The sequence below is a fragment of the Puma concolor genome, chromosome A1 (assembly GCF_028749965.1).
Source record: "Puma concolor isolate L17-30 chromosome A1, mPumCon1.1.hap2, whole genome shotgun sequence".
In the NCBI taxonomy this organism is placed as follows: domain Eukaryota; kingdom Metazoa; phylum Chordata; class Mammalia; order Carnivora; family Felidae; genus Puma; species Puma concolor.
In genome coordinates, this window is record NC_141667.1 from 53209010 (window position 1) to 53233165 (window position 24156).

Sequence of the window (24156 nt, forward strand, 5' to 3'; positions counted from 1 at the left end):
TTAGTGCATTTCCTATTTAAATTCCAATACATTTTTACAGACATAGAACAACAAATAATACTAAAATCTATATGGATCCACAAAAGACCTTGAATAGCTAAAGAACTCCTGAACAGCAATAACAAAACTAGAGGCATCACACTTCCTCATTTCAAACTATACTGAAAAGCTATAGTGATCAAAAGGAAATCCTGTCATTTCCAATAACATAGATAAAACTTGAGGGAATTACACTAAGTGAAATAAGACAAAGACCAATACTGTATGATCCTACTTATATGTGGTATCTAAAAATAAATACTGAAGTCATAGAAACAGAGAGTAACTTGGTGGTTGTCAGGGGTGACGGTTTTTGGAAGATGATCAAAGATGGTTAAAGGTTTACAAAGATGAGTTAAAATATGAGTAATATTTAGGCATCTAATCTACAGGATGGTGACTATAGTTAACAATTCTGTATTGTACACTTGCAAGTTGCTAAAGAGTAGCTCAGTCCTCAACATACACACACAATGTCACTGAGGTAATGGATTTGTTAACTAATATTATTATGGTAATCATCTTACAACATATACATCTATCAAATCATTGCCTCATACATCTTAAACTTACACAATGTTATACATCAATTATATCTCAGTAAGGCTGTGGAAAAAAAATCTATTCTACTCCATTTAATAGGGTAACTGTGAATTGAAATGAGAAATGTAAAAGCCCCTTTATTAAAACTTAAACTTTCTAAAAGTCTGAAGAATTGTCACATTAATTTAAAAAAAAATCCTTGTCAGAATTATAATTTAATTACATTAAACACCTGGGTGTTGGCTGTGTCCTTAGGCATCAGTTCTTTAAAATAAAAGGGACTTGTTTACTTACCTTGGAGGGTTATGAAGAGCTCAAATGAAATAACATGAGTACAAGTGCTTCAACCATGTGTACAATTCTGATTATTTAAAAGTCCACTCAAATTTCACCACAAAAAATTCTCTTACCAAAACCTCACTGTTAGCACACGGCAACCTAATTTTTTTAAAATCCTTATATAAAAAATTGGAAACAACCAAAGAATTTGGACTTCGAAGAACAATCTGCACTTTAATTCTATCATAAGTTAATAAAGTGCTAAGTTATCCCAAAATACTTACATAAAAATAATTATCAAAATCCTATAGACCAATTTCATTAAATAGTTCTTTATTGCAAAGATCAAAAGTGAAAATAATGATGATTTGAGAGCACAAGAATGAAATCAGGTTCCTCAAAAAAATGTATGTAAATTCAATAATCTCTGGAAGCTATTCTTTTTTAACAGGCCAAATACAAGCTGTGTTCCATAAAGGCTTGTATTTCCACTCAGAGCAGTGACTTCGAGTTGCACTGCTTTGCCACAGCTAGAGTTTTCTCACAACAGCTGAGAGTATCCCATCCACACAGCAGTCAAGTTACTCATTATCTAGAATGCTGGATATAAAATCATCAGCTTCCAATTGTTTGGTGGGATGAGGCATGAAAACATTGCAAAGAACTGACAAAGAAAAGAGATTCGAATCCTCTTCCATCTCAAATGACCTCTAAAATGGAGAGGGGTCATGAAATCAATGTTTTCACCCACCCAACAGGGTAGATGATTGAGTCATCAAGAAACCGTGGCCCAGAAAAGCAACAACACTGCAAAACAAGTCAGCACAGGAAAGAAAATAAACACAGACACAGACACCAATCTTGCTCATGATATGGCCTCTAGCAGGAATGTAAACTAAATTTTAGACAGTGAAAGTAGTCCCTTGAAACAAAAAATATTCCACCAATCCACATTCTGTGAATATTTTAACTGGTCCAGAGGCCACATTTATTTTGCAATTGCAAAGACATAACCTCTCTGAGAGGCAAAGACAATTGGGATTTCCTGTGTCTCTCTGCCATTACCACCTATTTTTCCAAGCTTGTTGCAGCTGTATGCACCAATTCCATACTTTAAATGCCTAGAATAGCCCTTGGTCTTCTTCCAGGGTCTTAGCATCTTTCTTTTATTGCTCAATTACATCTTGCCTATACATCTCTCCCAGGGATTTAGAGATGAGACTAAGAGGGTGGCAGCATCACTGAGGAAAGATACTGACTCCGTCTCTCTCCACCAGATTTACTGTAGTAGCAGTACTTTTGGGGGACCTGTGGTCTGGATATGAACCAGAGTAACCTTAAAGCAGAGCTCAGTCTGGCTTCATTCTTAGAAAAACTTACAGCTTTCAATTTCCAAGGTGCAGTTTTGTTCATCCAGTGGGTACCGCCTTAGGTCCATCATGCAGGCAGCTGTGGTTGTGATTCTAGAAGAGAAATAGCAATGATACATGCTGTTAGCTGGTCCATGGCTGGAACTGGAAAAATTAAATCCAAGAATCAAAGAGGACAGAATTGGGCCTCTAGGAGACTGACTTAAGCCAAAATCCTAACGAAAAAGGGTGCCACAAGTTCAGATAACCATTTTCCTTTATGAGCCTTGGGCTGATGTATTAAAAAAAAATTGGACAAAATCAGTATTTTCCCAAAGTGTGGTCCATTACCTACTTGTACCAAAACCATCTGGGAGCATTTGTTAAACAGGCAGTTTCCATGCTCCAGAATGTCTTGGGGCAGGGAGGGATGGTCCCAGGGCTCTTTATTTTTCTAAGCATTACAGGTGATTAAGAATATCAACATAGATAATTCCTCTTCCACTCACATTTGTTTCCTCCTCTCTCTAATGTTAATTAAATCTTGGATTTGATGCATCATTTTTGACATTTATATACATTGTATAGTACTTATCAAGTGCTTTAATACAATACAGTATCAGCCTTTCATGTATCACCTGATTTGCTCTGTGCTGAGTAAAATGATATTCTCATGACCTGTTAAGAGAATGTCCTCTCATGGATTGGCAGATTTACTTATTTAGAACACCTGGTACCTTTATTCTTTTATCAGGAAGATGTGAACATGTCCTTTTAATGCCTTTATATTTCTCTATCATCATCTTTTTTTTAGAATGAGAGAGAGAGAGAGAGAGAGAGACAGAGCCCAAGCTGGGAAGAGAGAGAGAGAGAAAGAGAAAGAGGTCTGGGATCATGACCTGAGCCGAAATTAAGAGGCGGGCACTCAACCAACTGAGCCACCCAGGCGCCACTCTGTCATTATTTTTCACTAATCTCTTATTGAAGATCTATTAAAAGGAGTCAAAAATCATACAGTTCTAAATGATTTGTTAACATGTATTTTCTGATCAATAAGGTGGCATAATGTCATGAAAAAACACAAGTTTTAGAAAACAACAGACATAGGTATAAATTCTAATTCTGTCTTGCTAACTGATTGACATCAAGATGGTTAATATCCTTTAACCAACCTTAGTTTCTTTATCTATGAGAAGGGGATATTATTAACAACAATAATAGTTACCTAACAGTATTTCTATAAGAATAATTTGTATACAGAATATAGAAGAGTACCTACATACAGTGTGTCCTTTCAATCTGCTGGAAAAATAAAAACTAACAAGAAATTGATATTGAATTTGACCAACTTTGGCTCACTCTACTCTGAAGGGCACTTTACTATGAGTTAAGAATAGAAAAATAAGATACAGCCCCAGCTTGGGATAAACAGTCTCCAGATAGATATTTTTCATTAAAAGGTTGGGCACAGTTTGCAAGTAATCTAGGTAGACTGAGTCTATGAAATTCCTCAGTTAGGTGTGAGAGTCCCACTCCTTAGTTGTAGGATGGAAATATGTGACTAAGTGTAAGTAGTTCATACCTCTTTAGTTTGGTTACTGCTTCATTAAGGTTTGTGCTCTGTTAACTTTTGTTTTTCTTTTTAGTAGGAAGTTGAGTATCCTAGGGCTGATGTTCATCCCTGATTACTTCCTTTCCTTCGCCAAGAGTTAGCTACTCTGCCTCAGCTCCTTTCCATCTCCATTGTCTCCCTCAAAATCTATGGCCCTGTTGCCTTACCTCATATAATTATTGTAGATAGGTCTCCTGGCCTCTCCATTTGCCTCCCTACCATCCATTATCCACACAGCAGTCAGATCTTTTAAAAACATAGATTAGATTTTATCATTCCTCTGCTTCAAATTTTAATGGTTCTTCCAAAAAGATCCAAAATTTTGACTGTGTCCTACTGTGCTCTAAATAATCTGCCTCTTCCTAAAATCTCAATATTATCTCATACCAAGTCCTTTCTATCTTCCAGTCTTCACATTTGTTCTTTCTGCCTAGAATATGTGTCTCTCCGAACTTCACAAGGCCCTCTTTTATGATCCTTCACCTCAAAGGTCACCTCCTCTAAGAGGCCTTTTCCCAAGCAGCCCATCCAAAGTGGTTGCCTTAACTAATGTTCCATCCTGTTTATTTCCTTTAGGCAAGTATCATAATCTGAAATTATCTTGCTTATTTATCTTACTTTTTAAGATTTTTAATGAAGTACAGTTGACATATAATATTAAATTAGTTTCAGGTATATAGCATAGTGATTAAACAATTACTCAGCCATAAGAAAAGAATGAAATATTATCATTCACAACAACATGGATGGACCTAGCAGATATCATGGTAAGTGAAATAAACCACACACAGAACGAGAAATGCCATTTGATTTCACTTACATGTGGAATATAATAAACAAAACAAATGAACAAACAAACAACAACAAAGGGAGAAACAGACTCATAAATATAGAGAACTGGTGATGGCCCAAGGGGAGGGGGCTAGGGGAATGGGTGAAAGGGATTAAGAGGAAAAAACTTTTTCTCCCTTCCTTCCTTCCTTCCTTCCTTCCTTCCTTCCTTCCTTCCTTCCTTCCTTCCTTCCTTCCCTTCTTTCTTTTCTTTCTTTTTTTCTTCCTTTATTTCTTTCTTTACTATTTCTCTCAATAAAATGTAAGCTGTTTAGGGGCGCGGGTTTTGTTATAAGGCACAGATTTATTGTAAGGCAATCAATAAACATCTGTTGGATAAATAAAAACATGAATTATAAAGAGGCAAACAGTTGGTTTTGCTGATTATAAATCTTTTATTTGGAGGATTATCTTACTGCATTATTTCTCCTCTTTTTTTAACTTAACATGTCTTAAGTTTTAGGGGTTTGTCTTATATTTTTAACAGTAAATACATTTTAATCCATTTAATTAACATTGCATAAAGAGTACTAGAGTTTATCTTATCATCAAACTGATTGTTATGGCTTTCCCTGGGTCTTACCAAATACTTACATTTTATAAATTCTAAAAGTATATAAAAATTAACATTCACAGTTAATAATTTGCTCAGGGCCTAAAAATGACAATTTATTTTGGCTATGCAATACATGGCTGAATTTCTCACTGGCCTACTGATTTTCTTCCTTCCTTCTCTTCCTTCCTTCCTTCCTTCCTTCCTTCCTTCCTTCCTTCCTTCCTTCCTTCCTTCCTTCCTTCCTCTCTGTGTCTTTGTTTCACATGTAGCTACAACCTGAATTGTTACTAACACATTGTAGCTACTAACCTGAATTTCACATGTAGCTACAACCTGAATTGTAGCTATAACCTGAATTGAATACAGAAGCTTGTGTTATGTAGAAGATACATTTTCAAAGAAAATAAAATTAGGTACATGATGGGCATACCAAAACTCCTATGTTACGTCTGTAAAATAGCATAAATAATCTCCATCTTGAGAAACAAGAGAAAATTAACTTCATCTCATAGAATGAACACAAAGGACATTAAAGGTACAAGGGCGCACATATGATAAAAAAAAGTGAGAGCCATAAACAGATGCTTAACAGAGTAAGTGAGGTGAAGTTTGCAATAGCTACTATATAGGCTGTGGTTCACACTTTCTGCTGATACATATTCATGGCAACTAACATCTGTGAACTAGTGCTGTAAACATTAGTGCTGTGAACAAGAAAAATAAATTGACTAATGCTATTGCAGAAGAAATGAGTTTCTACCCACATTAAAAAAAAAAGATGAAAGTGTTTTTCTTCATCAACATTTATATTTACACCTGTGTTTTACTCTTTTAATGCTATACTTCACAAAAAAAATATATATATAACTATTTTCCAGTCAATGTTTCCAAGGCACTTGTGTCTCCTATTGGCTTAAAGCAGAAACTCTGTAGACAAAATAATCCATTTTGAATCCTGTTCATATAGACCAGAATGAGTGAACTAGGATGAATCACTTAGATCCTATAATACTTGGTTGCTTCTGAAAATCTGAAATTAAAAACTTGCCAACCTAATTTGTTATAAGATGATAAAGGTAAGAAGAGATCTGTAACTCATAAAATGTTCTGTAACTCGTTATTACCACATGCTAATGAGCAAATACAGTGATAGCTCATTTGACCAATGGTTAATATTTGGAAATATGTATATGTATGTGTTTGTATACAGAAGAAATGTAGAATACGCAAGCACTTATATTAAAAGAAAAGCAGAGTGGGGTGCCTGGGTGACTCAGTCAGTTAAGCATCTGACTCCTGATTTCAGCTCAGGTCATGATCTCACAGGTTCATGAGATTGAGCCCCACGTTGGGCTCTGTGCTAAAGGTGCAGAGCCTGCTTGGGATTTTCTCTTTCCCTCTCTTTCTGCCTCTCTCTCAAATAAATAAACATTAAAAAAAATTAAAGTAGAGCTATAAAATATGACATGAATAGCATCCAAACACAAAAATATGCAAAAACTCATTCTATATATGTATATAAAACTCTAATAGATTTGAATACAAAGTACAGACATATGCTAACAAACCTGCATCTTTTCCATGTGTTTTATAATATCAGAAACTACATCTGTTTTTGTCTTCTTTGTATTTCAAGCACTTTGCCAGGTCCCTGGTATATATCACTAAGCCAAGATTAAATAGTAATAATAATAATAAACAAAGAGAAGAAAAAAATCCATGGTCATAAGTATTCTCAAACTGAGATTTTGATGCAATTCTCTATATTAAGTAGCTCATTAAATTTATGTAAAAATTCTAAAATCATAGAATTATAGAAGCTACTCAGAAAGGAATTTATTTAGAAAAGCTCAATGATCGACAGCAAAATCTTTTCTTTGGAACTGATGATTTATAGCATTGCTAAGTTTCTCTAGGAACAATCAATACAACAAATATACTTAATGAGGTTTTCATGAACATTCCACTCTGAATCCTGATAAACATCCTTAATGGGCCTTAAATTACTTAACACTAGCACTAGTCTTTGAAGTGAAGCTAGTAACTCATTATGTAGGTATGCTGATTAAATTTTAAGTCCACTGTGAAATATATAGAGATAGTGTTGTCTTCAATCACAGGAATAGTCAATGACACATTCAGAATGTGCCTCTTTTACCTGTCACAAATTTTCTACAGTTACAAGTTGAAAATGTGACTTCTTTAGGCTGAATATTACTACGCAATGAAAGCCACCTTTGGGGAATGCCAATATTCTGAATGGGCTGAAGATCTTTGGAGAAACTTTTTGTTCTTTAGCCGCTGAGTCTTGTCAACCAAAAATTACTTGTGTCATAAAATACTGACATAGTGCAAGAAAACTACATATGTAACATAGCCTAAAACACTCAATAAAGGCATCTATAAAATCAAGAAATACAACAGCTATGCCAGCATTTTGCAGCAAAGCCACAACAAATATTTTATAGTGTTATTACCTGAGATTTAGTGATGGTACCGTATCATTCCAAGATTAAAAAGAATCAAAGATAGTTATTAAGTAATAATAGATGCCTTTGCCTCTCAGCCAATAGGAGATAACTCAGAATCATAATTAATGTGACATGCTTTGGTCCTTTCAACAGTCTTCACAACAGACTTCTGGCACTAGAATATATGCTCAAACATGTGCCTTGACAAGTCAGAAATTTGTTAGGATTTCAACCAGAGATGACAAGAAAGTGACACTGGACTTCTACTTTGTTTGATTTCTTTATCTAGATAACTATCCAATCATTTCATGCATACAAAATTATTCTTTTCAATATATATGTATGTTTTTTAAAGAAAATCAGATGTCTTATCCCCAACTATATTCAAAGCATGTCATTCTAATCCACAGCATGTTTTTACTTTGTGCAAAATGCACATTTACTTGAAAGCACAACTTACTCTAATTACAAAGGATAACAGGATCCTATAGTATGAGTGGGCATCATTACTAGAGAAAAATTAGGATGTAAAAACAGTCAATTATCAAAAAAATATATTGATATATATATTTCTAGCTGTAAAACAAACTAAAAACTTCAGGTGGGAATGGGGGAAGATCAATAAACCAAAATCAAGCATTAGAGTACAAACTGAAATTTTGAAAAATTCTGAGGAGCTCATCTGAGTCACTTCTCCATAAGGTACTTGAAAAATTTTTGCCTCTCTCTCTAAGAAAACTGAATACTATTTTGTGTCTCACAGTCATTTTAGTTGGGAAGCTAATTTCTCACATATATCCCTCTTGTGATATGCTTGTGCATTTTGTACAGCCTTAGATGACCCACTTTGGCATTCTTGCAAGTAATAAACATACCTCCTATTAACTGATCACTTACTGAGTTCTAGACATCATCTAGTGTTGCTTAAATGTATCATCTCATTTAATGAGTGTTTTCCTCTAATAGTCACAGAATGAGGGGTGGAGTTGGGATTTAAATTTAGGATGTCTGACTCCAGAGCCCACATATTTAACTGCTATGCTGTAACTAACCAGCTAGTTGACCTTGATAAAGTCATTTAGCTTCTCTGGAGAACTGACCGATTTCTGAAATCCCAATTGAGCTTGGAAATTCTATAATCCTATGAAAATACATTACATGTTCTGTGACCCTGTATATTTTGTAATTGTGTTTTACCCACACATTCAAATGCTGTATTTCACAGCTGTTCATTCTGTTTTAGTCAATTATGTAGATTAGCCTACCCCAGACAAGCAAATACAGGCCTCTCCCCAAGGAGTCCCACTTAATATTCTCCCCTGATTGAAGGTCTCCCTCAGCATTTTTCTTCCAGCCTGCGCTCTTGATTTACCTCCACAGAGTCCTTCTGCTTAAATTAAAATCTCCAACACTCATGCATAATTGTTTTTAAAAGCTCTTTACAAGTCCTCATATAGAGTCACATGTGCCAGTATGCTCAACTTTGTAATCACCAAAAAAAGTAAGATTGCTAGCAATCATGTTCCCATTTGATAAATCGTGCATTTCAGATTAGAGCTATTTGTACTCTTCTGCAGCTGTTTGGCCTTCTGTGACTCTTTGCTTTTCTGGAATTTTATCCTCCATAAAGATACTCTGACCGTTTAAGGGCTACACAGGTTTCTGCTACAAATCCGGTGCTAGTATCAAAGACATTTCCTTAAATAACATTGTCTGTATAATCCAAACAGCAGTATCTAACAAAATTTCATTTTGTGAGTATATAAATCCTACTCAATCAAAAATATTAGTCAATATGGACATACAGTCTGAGCCTTTTTCCTTCTGCAGTCAGTTCCTTAAAGATTTATTTATTTTTGAGAGAGAGAGAGAGAGAGAGAGAGAGAGAGAGAGAAAGAGAAAGAGAGAGAGAGCAAGCAGGGAAGGGGCGGGGGGCGGGGGACAGTTCTGAAGCGGGCAGCAGGGAGCCCAATGCGGGCCTCAAATTCACAAACATCTAGATCATGACCTGAGCCGAAGTCAGATGCTCAACTGACCGAGCCACCCAGGTGGCAAGTCATTCCCTTATTTACTAAGATTTCCCACATTATATTCCTGATGGTCTCATCTGCAAATCATGTGCTTATATCAGGAATGAGAATATGCTGACTTCTCTAAGTTATGTTTTAAAGGAAATCTGAGTCCCTGAAAAAAGCAATCATTCTATTTTTTGACTCATAACCTAACAACCAAAATTTGACTTCAGATCACTGTAAGTGATTTAGTTGATCCAGACCTGCTTACCAACTAGAAAGACATATAGCTGGGACTTTGATGATTTCCATAGTGATTATGTTTGTTTGTTTTCGAAATTTAAAACAGTGTTTAGGTATGCCAGAAACGTTTTGTTGCATTTATTAAAATATATTTAAAATATTTAATTTTGATTTTAACACATTAGAGTCATAGCATTTCAGAATAAATTAATCAATTTTATTCTAGCCATTTATTCGTTTATTTATTTTAACAAAATACATGGCTCACAGATGCTGATTTATAGCTCACCAGTGACAGACTGAGGTTACAACCTCACATGGGTCTTTGCCTTTCCAGCTCTACCCTCCACCCTTAATCACAATGTTCTGTGGCCTTATAGACTAGAATGTTGGGACTTCAAAAACTGTCTCCCTGATTCTCCAGCTTCAGGTTGGAGTTGGCCAATGGGGAGGAGATCAGGAGGTAAGGGAAGGTAGGAGAGTGAGACCAGGGAAACTGTTTTCTAGGCTCAGCTCCTGTGGAACTTGTGTCCAGGTTCCCCCAACCATGCCTTGTTCTCCCCCTTCAAGTGTGGCACACTAGGGACCAAATGGCAACATGCTGATCCTATCCCTGGGAGGGAGGAAGTACTGTTCTATTTCTTTGTGAATTGACCTTATAATACATTGTCCTCAAACTATCCCATTTTCAGTATGCCATCTGTTTCCTATTGGGCCCTTGACTGATAAAATATATTGTAGAAATGTATTTAAAATCTGAGGTTTTTTGAATCAGACTGTCAAAATAATTAGGAGCATTCCATTCCTGGGTCCTCTGCCCTGGAATTTTAGGGATGAAGGGATGAAGTTTCCCTCTACCTTAAATGAACTTCCTCCTTCTATGACTGAAGTCTCAATTCCTCCCAGCCCTCTAGGAAGCCTTCTCCCTCCACCTAGCTTATGCACCCCTGAGTCTCCTCCCCACTGGTCACTGTCATATCCCATTTCATTCCTTTAATTATACTTGTCATTATCAGAAATTATCCTCTGTGTACATTTGCTTCTTCATTATTTTCTGTCTCCCAAGTAGATTCAGGGTCTATCTGAGGTTGGGTTTTCCAAAAGTAGATCCTGCAGGATGCTCATTGGGCATCATCAGCTATGAAAGAAAGGGAGAAGAAGCATGACTGGACAAAAAAACATCAGTGCAGGATTCAGGCCCAATGACATGGAAGTTCCAACGACATGGAAGGTTCTAGAGGGAATATTGCCATCAAAGTGCCCACAAGGGCCTGAAATGGCCTTTAAACTATCTCCCTCCCCACCATTGCTAAACACGCGCGCACACACACACACACACACACACACACACACACACACACACTTTGCTTGAGCAGCTAGCATTCAGCATCTGAGGAAAAGACATACCCTATAAAAAATCAGAGAAACATTTTTCGTGGTAGATCCAGCCTCTAACATGCCCTCACAACATATCTTCCCTGCTGCACATGGTTGCAAGTGTGATAATCTTAACCAGTAAACTAGGCTTTACTGCTTTGTTACTGTCACTGTTATGTTTTAAACACAAAAAATGAATTACACAAAGCTGCCTCCTGTCATGTACTGGCAATTCACCTTGTACCTTCCAACTCCAACAAAATCTACAATGCAGTATTTGTGGCCTTCCTGCCATTCTAAACTCTGATGGTAAAAGATTTCCAAATAAATGGCAGCAGAGTTAAGTCTTTTACATAAAACAGGCACCAAATGTGTGGGAAAATGCTTAACACCATTAGAAACCACAAGTTTGTAGAAACAGAAATTAAGCCGTGATTATTATTGCTCATCACATAAACAAAAAGGTACAGAAATTATAATATTCCCAGTACTACACATTCTGGGAGGAAACACACCATCTCATGCTGGTGGTAGAACTGTAAATTGGTACAAATTTTCGGGATGGTAATTTGACAACACTAATTAAAACCCACCAAATGTGCAAGCTTTGTTTCTGAAATTCCACTTTAAGAAGTTAAAGTGAAAACAAAATCATGCAAAACTATATACAAAGATGTTAAACAAAGATGTTAAGTACAACTTTAAACTGGGAAGAAATGGAAACATTTTATATACCTAACTAACAAGATAGTTAAATACATTTTGATTAAGTGACTGATGCAATAAAAATACTTTAAGAAGAGCGTGGACATAAAAGAACTCTTAATTCTTCTTCAGAGAAAAAAACATATTAGAAAGCAGTGCAGTGCAATTCCATATTTATTTGGAAAGGTATATTGGTTCACAGTTAAATGACTAAAAGTATACTACAATAAGCATTGGGAATTTATTTGGTTTTTATTTTCTTATAGTTTCAGTAGTTTCACTGTTTTTGTGATGAATGCATATTGCTTTTTCTCCTGAAAAAAAATGTTATTAAGATAATTTTCCCCGTCTGCTTTAGTCTCCACCAAGACCATTCATAACTAGTCACTTATTCTATTTGCAGTGGTATTTGTTCTGTATTGACAACATCTGATAACGCCTGGGATATTTCGATTCCATGGGTTGGAAATGTTGGTTAGCATGCTAATTGTTTTCAAAGTAGGCACTTCAATAAATTTCCTATGCATTTAAAACATTGGCAGAAATATCATCACTTGCTTAGGGATTCTCAAGGTAGGCAGGATGATTAAATCATGTACAGATATACAAATACCTTACTGATGAGTGAATTCTTCTCAAGAGATCTCTATAATTATTGTTCTTACTTGAACCTCTCCAGTGATTTGGAACTGGCTCTTTCTGAAAGGAACCTATTCCATCTTTGAAAAGCTATGATTACCAGAATGTTTTTCTACATCTAATAGAAGTTTCCATTTCTTTGAATGTAAATTGTTTAATTCATATACTTTGCAGTTTTTGTCAAGGAAGTGTTTGTTTTACTTAGTGATTCATTAGAGTTTTTGATGTCATTTTTTCATCAAAGCTATAAATCATTTTTATTTTTGTTTCTTAAATTGCTTTATGTCTAGACAATCACTTTCCATCCTAAGATTAGATAAAGTTTTATTATATTTCTCACTCTTTCACGGTTTCAAATTTTACAGCAATTTGTAAATCCATCTCAAATTGACATTGACATGTTGTGTGCACTGAGGGCATACCTAGAATTTTTTATGGAAACAATGGGCTACCATTTTTTATTTAGCAAATTGTCATTTTTAAGGTAATAAGTGGTGAGAATATGGATAAACTGGGATTCTCATGATTGCTGATAAAAATATGAATTGATTCAACCTTTATAAAGGACAATTTAGTTATCAGAACCTTTCACACATTGGCCAGTAGTTTCACTTTTGGGCATTTATTGAGGGAAACAGAAGAGGACAAAGATGCATGTACAAGGCCATTCACCCCTGAATGACACGGAATAGTGAGGTGTGGTGAGGACGATGTTTGGTAAACTGATGATATACATCGATAGACTCTCATACACATGAGCACAGAAATAAAAAAACCGAGGCCTTGAAGATGAACAGTCTTGGGCTCAGGTCTTAATTCTGCCTCTTGCTGTGCGATCTTGAACCAACATACAAAGGACTGCTACAATGCAAAAGGTCCTCTTGAACTCTAGATAGTTATTTCTTCAGATATTCTATGGTAACATGACCATGAGAATCTCACCAAAAAGAAAGTAAGGCTAACTTTCTTTTCACTTGGGGAAATCACTTTATTTGTCCAGAAGTGTTTAGTTACTTAGGATGAAGTCCTGAAGTGAGTGTGGAGAGTGGTGAATATGGGTCATAGTAACTAAACACTGAAATTCAGAGAGCCCCATCCAACTAGAGACTGATTAAAACAAACAAAGTTTAGATGCTAAGTCGGGAAAAAGAAGGGTATTTGAAAAACTCCTACAAAAACACATCTATAATGCAAGGTTGTTTGAAAATATAAGAGGAAAAACAAATATTGTTTTGTACCCAAATGATGGCATGCTTTAGTAAGAAGCTTAATTGACTAATAAAGAGTTAAAGCAGAATAAAGTGGTTCATAGTTTTAAAAATGGGGCCTTTTTAAAGAAGCCTTGCAAAAAAAACAGAACAGGCCCAGAAAAAAAGCATAAACACATTAAAAATAACCATTTACAATAAAAATTACCAGAAGATTATTATGGCACATTGCAAAAAGGCAAGAATGGAAACAAACACATCCAATTCTGGGATGAAAAATGAAAACTGATATTAGGAACTATCTAAAGGAAAAACACATGTAGCACTGTTTTAATAAGGACAATTTCACTTTGTCAAAGCTGGAGAGAAACAGAACTGAAGAATGAGAGAATGGACAACTAAGTTAAAGAATGGCTGCATTGTAAATATTTTGCCTAATTTGCCATGCTGATCTCTCTGTATCTCTGTCTGTTCCTCTCTCTAGAAAAAAAAAAATTACCAAAATGGCTTCATAATTCAGTGAAATGTTACTGGGTATTAAAACCTTAAAATTAATTGTTTAGCAAATGGCTAGATGAGCTGTGCTGTTCCAGCTGGAGAAGAGAGAGTAGACTGATAAATATATTAACAGCCTCTATTTACACAGAGGGCTCAAGGGAGTGATGATCTGCTGTTCACATTTTCTGCTGTGGACCAAAGGGTAGCTATGGTCATAAATTCTAACATGAAGGACGTGGAAGATTTAGGTTAAATAGAAAGATGACTTGGCTGGTCATGAGGGCTGTAAAATAATGAAATGGCTCCCTAGAGTAGATGGTAGATTTCCCTTTCTGAAGATGATGTGTAAAGAATAGGCTCATCTGTCAGGGTGATGGAGGGGGTGGGGGGAGGCTACCCATGGCACAAGGGGAATCTCAGTGACGGCCTGTCCTTTCTGGTTCACTAAAGCAGCGTCTATCTTTAATTTTCAGCAACCAGAGCAAATGTCCAAATCCTTTGCAGCCTCAGCACACCTTTGCTAATTTGGCTTGTAATGGATTTTAGCTTAATAAAACAGACAGTAACTTCAGGACTTGCTAAATGTAATTAAATAACTAAAGAGTCATAATACAGCCTATAAACGTTAAAGTATTCCAATGTGTGCTTAATGACAACAAGGGCTAGGGAAAGATATATTTCTGTCAGGTAATTATTAACAAAACCATTCAAGACTATCCTTACAGCACTGGGATGCAACATTATGTGTTGGTTATAATTTTTATGCTCACTGTTCACATTTGTTAAGGCATTTGTGGTGGTGTAGTACTACAGTGTTGCTAATGAGTAATTATTTCTAGAGCAATTATTTTTAAGTGATTAAGATGTATTGTATCACTGAGACACAAGTGATTTTACATTTGCTTTCTCAATAGATTTCTTGTGTTCCCCAACCCCCAACTCCACCACAAAGCACATTCAACTGTCTTTTCTTGACAGGAAGAATAGAGTAATAATTGCCAAATGCCCACCATCCCTGAGAGAAACACGATGCAACAAAACTGTCTATTCATTCTTAACCTACCATTAGGGAGTTAATGAGAGTATAAGGTCTTGGAGTCAGATATGTATTAATTTAAAAATTGAAAATATGCAGATTTATCATACTTGGTCAATGAGTTTGAGAAAAATTTAACCTCCTGAATTGTAATATACCTGAATGACAATAAAGGGATTGATCAATGTTAATCTACCCACAGGGAGTCTACATTTTGTATGGTGCTTGCTAAGAACTGGAGGAAATATTTTTAAAAAAATTTTTAGTGTTTATTTATTTTTGACAGAGAGAAAGAGAGAGACAGAGCATGAGTGGGGGAAGGGCAGAGAGAGAGAGAGAGACACAGAATCCGAAGCAGGCTCCAGGCTCCAAGCTGTCAGCACAGAGCCCAACACGGGGCTCGAACTCACAGACCGTGAGATCATGACCTGAGCCAAAGTCAGATGCTTAACCTACTGAGCCACCCAGGTGCCCCTGGAGGAAATATTTTATAAAACTATTATGATGTGGTCTTTAGCCTTAAGACCTTAAAATCAAAGCCCAGATACAAGATACAGAAAGGAACTGATCTAGGAGGATGTTAGCTTTATAACTTTTGATTGATTATTTAACCTCTTCGGGGTGCCTGGGTGGCTCAGTGGGTTGAGCATCCAACTTCAGTTCAGATCATGATCTCAGGGTTCGTGGGTTCAGGCCCCATGTCCAGCTCTGTGCTGTTAGCTGGGAGCCTGCTTCGAATTGTGTGTCTCCTTCTCTTTCTGCCCCTCCCCCTCTCACGTTCTGTCTCTCTCTCAAAAATAAATGAACATTAAAAAAACTAATTATTTAACCTCTTTGAGCATCAATAATAGCATGCCAACAATAAGGGCATTTACCTCTTAGAGATGTATAAACAATACACAGAAAATGTTTAGCATGGAATAAGCAATCCTACAAACTTTAGCTATGAATATAAAGTGATTATATTTATTTTCTATTTATTATTATTAGGTATATGTCTTAAGTAGGAATAATTTGTATCATAAGATCTCCAATTAGGAAAAGGATTGGAAGCTGAATCAGTCATTGCAGAGAAAATGAGATATCAGCTAGGTGGTGGAGAATAGATAAGACTTCCCTAGATAGAATGTAGTTGGGAAGATTTTCTTGTCAGCATGGCATGGTGTGAGCACATGCTCAGAGCCAGGACATACAGATAAAATGGATAGAGAAACTTGTGTGGTAACCAGATTTGCTGAGATTCTGGATGGAGGCTGGGTGATGTAGTTGACCTTAAGTTCCAGTCAACTTAGTTTATATTTTATCCACGGAAAATTGCAGAATGTAGTATGATATGATATGAACCGAAGTGTTAAAATTATGAGACACTTAATTCTGATTGATGAGTCAGTCACACACTGAAACACCTAGAGGGTCCAGCTTATGGCCTCTGTAGTATGTGGAGCAGGCTCAACATAAGACAATTGGGAAAGGTGGGGACTGGGGTAAACTAGAGATACCTTGTTTGAACAACGTATCTATTTCTCAGTTCTAGCTGACTGTTGCTATGTGGAAAATAAGGGCCAATGTTTCCAATCTTTAGATTTTTAAATAAATAATTAGAAACTGTAAATTTAAAAATGAGATGTCCTAATTTTTTAAAGAACTGTGTTGGTCAAAAAAATACCTTCATGAATTGAACATGTCCTGAGGGCTGACAGGAGGCATACCTACATACAATCTGTAATATTATAAATGAAGAAAGCAAGTCTCTGAGACATTAAGGGATTCATCCTAATTGACACAGAGAATGAGTTAGAGGTACCACTGGAACCTGAACCAATGATAATTTTACCCAAAGTTGACTACAACACACTGGGGGCTAAGGCTTTGTTCTAGTCAGTATGGAACCATGTGGACATATGCCCCAAGCCAGGTCATCTCTGAAGTTTCAGTGCAATCTCCATTCTATTAATATATGTCTTTAAGTTCTAGATTATGTCTCATTAGTCTCAAAGTAAACAAACAATGTAGCAGATGGATACAGGTCAAAATAAAATTTAAAAAAGTGTGAGTATTGGTTCTCTCTTCTTGGCATTAATGCAGTAGAGAGGAAAGAACATGTCCTGGGGAGTCATTTGGTCATGCAGACTTGAGTACAAACACCAGTGTTTACCATTTCCTAGTCATATCATTTGAGGAGGTTAGTTTGCTTGTCTTTAAAATGTAAATAACGATGCCTAGCATATAGGGTTGCTGGAGAATAACACATAACTGTATAACTTGGTGGCATGCTTTCATAACCACTTGAGTGATAATGTCATAAAACTCGGTTTTCAAACATTTATTTAAGAAAGTCAAGGACAGAATGAGTAATTTAATAATTAGGAAAGGATGTTCTGATGTGAGTACTTACAGTCAAGTTCCCTAGGAACTGTAATTTTAAACTAAGCAATGTTAACAACCAATTAAATTACCAAAAAAAAACTGCTCTACCATTCATATAATCTAGATCAGTGAAACATTCGACATTGTTAAAGCAGAAATATGTAAGGATGAGTTATACATAGTATTTTTATTAAGATTAATTGCTTTTATAATGTATAGAAATGTACAGTTGTATGATGTATTATAAGAAAAATTGTGAGTTAAAGCCAATTTTCACAGTTAAAAGAAATGAGCCAAGTTACTGTAAATCTTTAAGAAAACTGATGAGTTGGGGAAATAAGTAAGCTTTTTAATAGAACAGGAGAATTCTCCTGGATTTATAATTGTGACTCCAAAGACACAGAATTAGCATTCTTGGAAAAGAGGTGGGATAATATTTGTTATAAGTCTTGGATTTCAATCTGGATCTGGCATTTCCAGCTCTGTGACACTTGGGATATTATTAATCCCTCTCTGTTTCCTTTTCTGTAACTTGTAGCTAGAAATGTCTGTTTTATATCAGTGCTATGAGAAATCAAACAAATGATGTCTATGAAGCACTCAGAGCAATTACTTGCAAATCCTCAATGTCAGGTAGATGGTAACTGCTCTTATCACTATTCTAGCCTATTTTAAGACTGTGAGTGAGGTCAAGGGGGAAGCAGGATATTTTTTTACAAAAATAAAAAGGGAATAATTAAAATTACTATCGCAAAAAGTACTACAATTAATGCTTTGAACACATGGATAACATGATGACTTCTTATATTTAAAGTAATATAATTTATGTCAAATCTGGAATGGTAAATTCATATTTATGCCTTTGTTTTACATAATTGACAGGGATGCTCGGTCAAACAGCAGCTTCCATGACAGAAGGGAACACATTATGTATACCTAACAATCAGTAAAATATCCTACAAAAACTACATAAGAAAAAGGATTTAATAAAGAGTAGTTTCTAGATTTCCTCTGTATGATTTTTATACGTCTTAACCTTATAATGTTTTTTTTTAAAGAAGAGACACAAAGCAGCAAGAAATTCTTCCATACTCAGATTCATTTAAAAATAAATATCTAAGATCTTAGTAATTTCTTGAGTTGATTGTTCAATTTTCTCAGTCTGGAAAATACTATTTTATATTTAAAGCATAATTAATGTAATATTTTATTTCAGTGATATGGAACTGGTACCATTTATAGGACTGGTGTTCTTAATTACAAAATGTTAACTAAAAATTTTGGGAGTGTTTTGTCTATCTAAGGAACTGGGACATGCACTATGATAACGGAACAAGTTATATACAGAATAATACTTTGTAGGGACCAAACTATTGGACCACAGGCTAAATTTGACCATCCAGTTATTTCTTTATTTTTTAATTAACTTAAATTAAATTTTAATACCAGTACAGTTAACCTACACTGTTAAATTAGTTTCGGATATACAATATAGTGATTCAAAAATTCCATATATTACCCAGTACTCATCAAGATAAGTGTACTCTTGGGGCACCTGAGTGGCTCAGTCGGTTGGGCGTCCGACTTCGGCTCAGGTCATGATCTTGCGGTCCGTGAGTTCGAGCCCCGCGTCGGGCTCTGTGCTGACAGCTCAGAGCCTGGAGCCTGTTTCAGATTCTGTGTCTCCCTCTCTCTCTGACCTTCCCCCATTCATGCTCTGTCTCTCTCTGTCTCAAAAATGAATAAATGTTAAAAAATAAAAATAAAAAAAAAGATAGGTGTACTCTTAATCCCCTTCACCTATTTTACCCATCCTCCCACCCACTTCCCTCTGGTAACCACCTGTTTGTTCTCGATAGTTAAAGGTCTGTTTCTTGGTATCTGTCTCTCTCACTTCTCTTTTCTCCCTTTGCTTGTTAGTTTCTTAAATTTCACATATGAATGAAACCATATGGTATTTGTCTTTCTCTGACTTATTTCATTTAGCATTATACTCTCTAGCTCCATCCTTGTTACAAATGACAATATTTCATTCTTTTTTATTTTTGAATAATGTTCCATTGTGTATACATATGATGTATGTACACATATACCACATCTTCTTTATCCATCCATCAATGATTGGTTAGCACATGGCTTTAAAATGTGAGTTTAGGGGTGCCTGGGTGGCTCAGTCAGGCATCTGACTTCAGCTCAGGTCATGATCTCATGGTTGGTGAGTTTGAGCTCTGTGTTGGGCTCTGTGCTGACAGCTCAGAGTCTGGAGCCTGCTTCAGATACTGTGTCTCCCTTTCTCTCTGCCTCTCTCTATCTCTCTCTCTCTCTCTCTCTCTCTCTCTCAAAAAATAAACATTAAAAAAATTAAATATCCGTATCCTCTCTCTTTCCCCATTTAAAAAATATAAATGAAATATGAATTTCAGGGTGCCTGGATGGCTCAGTCAGTTAAGTGTCCCCCTTTGGCTGAGGTCATGATCTCACGGTTCGTGAGTTCGAGTCCCACATCAGGCTCTGTACTGACAGCTTGGAGCCTGAAGCCTGCTTTAGATTCTGTGTCTCCCTCCGCGCTCACGCTCATGCTCTCTTTCTCTCAAAAATAAACATTTAAAAAATTTTTTTAATGTGAGTTTAAAGGCCTTTAATGAAGACATGTAGTTTCCAGATTCTTTAAGTGCTCATCCTGCCAGATTCTCTTCACGTAGTAATCCAGCCAGGCCCAGTGGATGTTTGACTCTGTGACACTGGCTTAAAGATATAGGCATACCTCAGCGATACTGAAGATTTGCTTCCAGACCACCACAATAAAACCAATATCATAATAAAGTGATTCAGGTGAATTTTCTAATTTCCTAGTAATATAAAAATTATGTTTACACTGTAATCTATTAAATCTGTAATCAATTGTGGTCTATTAAGTGTGCAATAATATTATGTCTAAAAAAATGCACACACATTAAAATACTTTATTGCTAAAAAATGCTAACCATTATCTGATCTTTCAATGAGGTGTAATTCTTTTGCAGGTTGAAGATCTTTCATCAATGTTGGTATCTGCTGACCCATCAAGGTGAGCGTTGCAGAAGGCTGGGGATGGCTACGCCAATTTCTTAAAGTAAAACAACAATGAAGTTTGTCGCACTTACTGACTCTTCCCTTCACAAACGATTTCTCTGTAGCATCAGAGCAGATACCGTTTTGACAGCATTTTACACATAGCAGAACTTCTTTCAAAATTGGTGTCAGTTCTCTCAAATCTTGCCACTGCTTTATCAATAAGTTGATGTAACATTCCAAATGCTTTGTTGTCATTTCAACAATTTCCACAAGCATCTTCGCCAGGGGTAGATTCCAACTCAAGAAACTACTTCCTTTGCTCATCTCTGAGAAGCAACTCCTCATCCATTCCAGTTTCATCATGAGATGGCAGCAACTGAGTCACATCTTCAGGCTCCACTTCTTAATCGGAGTAAGTAGCTATAGAGGTGGTAGAAACAGCCAGAGAACTGCATCTGCAGTTACTTCCTCCAATGAAATCTTGACTCCCTCAAAGTCATCCATGCAGGTTAGAAGCAACTTCTTCCAAAGTCCTGTTCATGTTGATCATCTGACCTCTTTCCATGAAACACTAATGTTCTTAGGGGCATCTAGAATGGTGAATCCTTGAGAGAAGTTTTCAATGTACTTGCCCAGATCCATCAGAGGAATCAGTATCTATGGCAAGTATTGCCTTATGAAATGTATTTCTTAAATAATAAAACTTGAAAGTGACAATTACTCCTTGATCCATGGGCTACAGAATGGATGTTGTGTTAGCAGGAACGCAAACAACATTAATCGTGCTGTACATCTCCACCAGAGCCCTTGGGTGATCAGGTGTTTGTCAATGAGCAGTAATATTTTGAGAGGAATTTTTTTTTTCCCTGAGCAGTAGGTCTCAACAGTGGACTTAAAATATTCAGCAAACCATGTTGTAAACAGACATGTTGTCATCCAGGAGTTGTTGTTCCATATGTAGAACAGAGGCAGAATAGATTTAGCATAATTGTTAAAAGCTCTTGATTTTCAGAATATAAATGAGCATTGGCTTCCACTTAAAGTTACCAGCTGCAAGAACTCCTTACAGGAGAATCAGCCTATCCTTTGAAGCTTTGAAGCCAGGCATTGACTTCTCCTCTCTAGCTATGGATATCCTAGAAGGTATTTTCTTTTAATGGAAAGCTGTTTTGTCTACGTGGAATATGTGTTGTTTGGTGTAGTCACGTTATCAGCTCTCTTAGCTAGACCTTCTTAATAACTTGCTGCAGCTTATACCTCAGCGCTTGCTGCTTCACTTTGTACTTTTCTGTTATGAAGATGGCTTCTTTCCCTAAACCTCGTGAACCAACCTCTACTAGTTTCAAACTTTTCTTCTGAAGCCTTCTCTCCTCTCTGAACCTTCATAGATTGAAGAGAGTTAGGGCCTTGCTCTGCATTAGGCTTTGGCTTAAGGGAACATTGTGGCTGATTTGATCTTCTATTTAGACTACTACAACTCTCTCCATATTAGCAATAAGGCTGTTCTACTTTCTTATCATTCGTGTGTTCGACAGAGTAACACTTTTAATTTCCTTCAAGAGCTGTTCCTTTGCTTTCACAACTTGGGAAGCTGGCGCAGGAGGCTGAGCTTCCCACATATCTAAGCTTTTGACATGCCTTTTTCACTGAACTAAATCATGTCTAGCCTTTGATTTTAAGTGAGAGACATGTGACTTTTCCCTTCACTAGAACACTAATTTTAATACTGTTGTGTCTCAGGAAACATGGGGGCTTGAGGAAAGGGGGACACCTGGGGGAAACGGACACTCAGTAGAAAAGTCAGAACACACACAACATTTATCAACTAAGTTTGCCAACTTATGGGGTGCAGTGTGTGATGACCCAAAACAATTAAAATAGTAACATTAAAGATCACTGAACACAGATTACCATAACAAATATAACAATCATGAAAAAGTTGTAAATATTGTGAGAATTACCAAACTGTGACACAGAGACATGAAGTAAGCAAATACTAGAGGGAAAATGGTACAAATAGCCTTGTTTGATACAGGTTGCTACAAACCTCCAATCTGTAAAAAAAAATGCAGTTATCTGTGAAGTACAATAAAGAGATGCACAATAAAACAAGGTATGACTGTAGTTAAAAGTTGAAACCCACTTAAATATGCTGAAGTAGAGGGTTGGCAACATACAGCATCACCTCCAAGTATAAGAGATTAAGTAGCTTCAAAGTCATACTGCAGAAAAATGAAGGAATAATATTAAGTGAATAAAGAAAATTATGAAATGGGGGCGCCTGGGTGGCTCAGTCGATTGAGTGTCCGGCTTCAGCTCGGGTCATGATCTCGCAGTCTGTGAGTTCGAGCCCTGCATCAGGCTCTGTGCTGACAGCTCAGAGCCCAGAGCCTGTTTTGGATTCTGTGTCTCCCTCTCTCTCTGACCCTCTCCCGTTCATGCTCTGTCTCTCTCTGTCTCAAAAATAAATAAACATTAAAAAAAATTTAAAAAAATTATGAAATGGACATATAACATAATCACAGTTTTATGTGAAAAAACATTCAAAGAATACAGAAGGGAACCTGACAATGATAGGTATCTCTGAAGGTATTTTTTTCTTCAAAATTTGATACTTTTTAAAATACTCTACTTTTCAAATCTTTGATCACTAGCATTTATTATTTACATACCTGGAAGACAAACTCTTAGTCTTACTAAAAAAGGAAAGGAGGGGCGCCTGGGTGGCTCAGTCAGTTGAGCGTCTGACTTCAGCTCAGGTCATGATCTCCCGGTTTGTGAGTTCGAGCCCTGCATCTGTGCTGACAGCTCCAGAACCTGGAGCCTGTTTCGGATTCTGTGTCTCCCTCTCTCTGCTCCTTCCCCACTCATGCTCTGTCTCTCTCTCAAAAATAAATAAACATTAAAAAATTAAAAAGGAAAGGAGAGAGGGAGAGAGAGAGAGAGAGAGAGAGAGAGAGAGAGAGAGAGAGAGAGAGAAATGACATTTCTTGAATGAATACATATAAAATACTGGGCAGAGGACCCAATGATTTTGCAAACCTCCAGTGCCTCATCATTTTATAGACATGACTTTACAACAATGTCAACAGTCACGCTGCAAATCCTATCAGCTCATACAGCCTATAGACATAGTAGACATAGAACAATGATGTTTTAAATTGAATAATCTATGAACAAAATCTTTTATCTACAAAATACGTGGCTAGAATTTAAATTTACAAGATTTTTTTTCCTATAATGTAGGAGCCATAGCTAGGAAAGCAAATCATTCACAAGTTATGTATCTTCAAATATGAAGACTAATTTTTATCATTTGTAATAACCTATGTGTCCA

The 24156-nt window shown here is 36.3% G+C and overlaps 1 protein-coding gene across 3 annotated transcripts in view; it reads right to left on the reverse strand.

The window, feature by feature from the left end:
* The window catches only part of GABRB2 (gamma-aminobutyric acid type A receptor subunit beta2), a 239307-nt gene that overhangs the window by 121436 nt on the left and 93715 nt on the right, over window positions 1-24156 (reverse strand). For all 3 annotated transcript variants that reach the window (XM_086708488.1, XM_025924851.2, XM_086708508.1), the window contains exon 6: window positions 2242-2324. In XM_086708488.1, the coding sequence (XP_086564614.1) occupies window positions 2242-2324 (83 nt within the window). The remainder of the gene's footprint in view (window positions 1-2241; window positions 2325-24156) is intronic.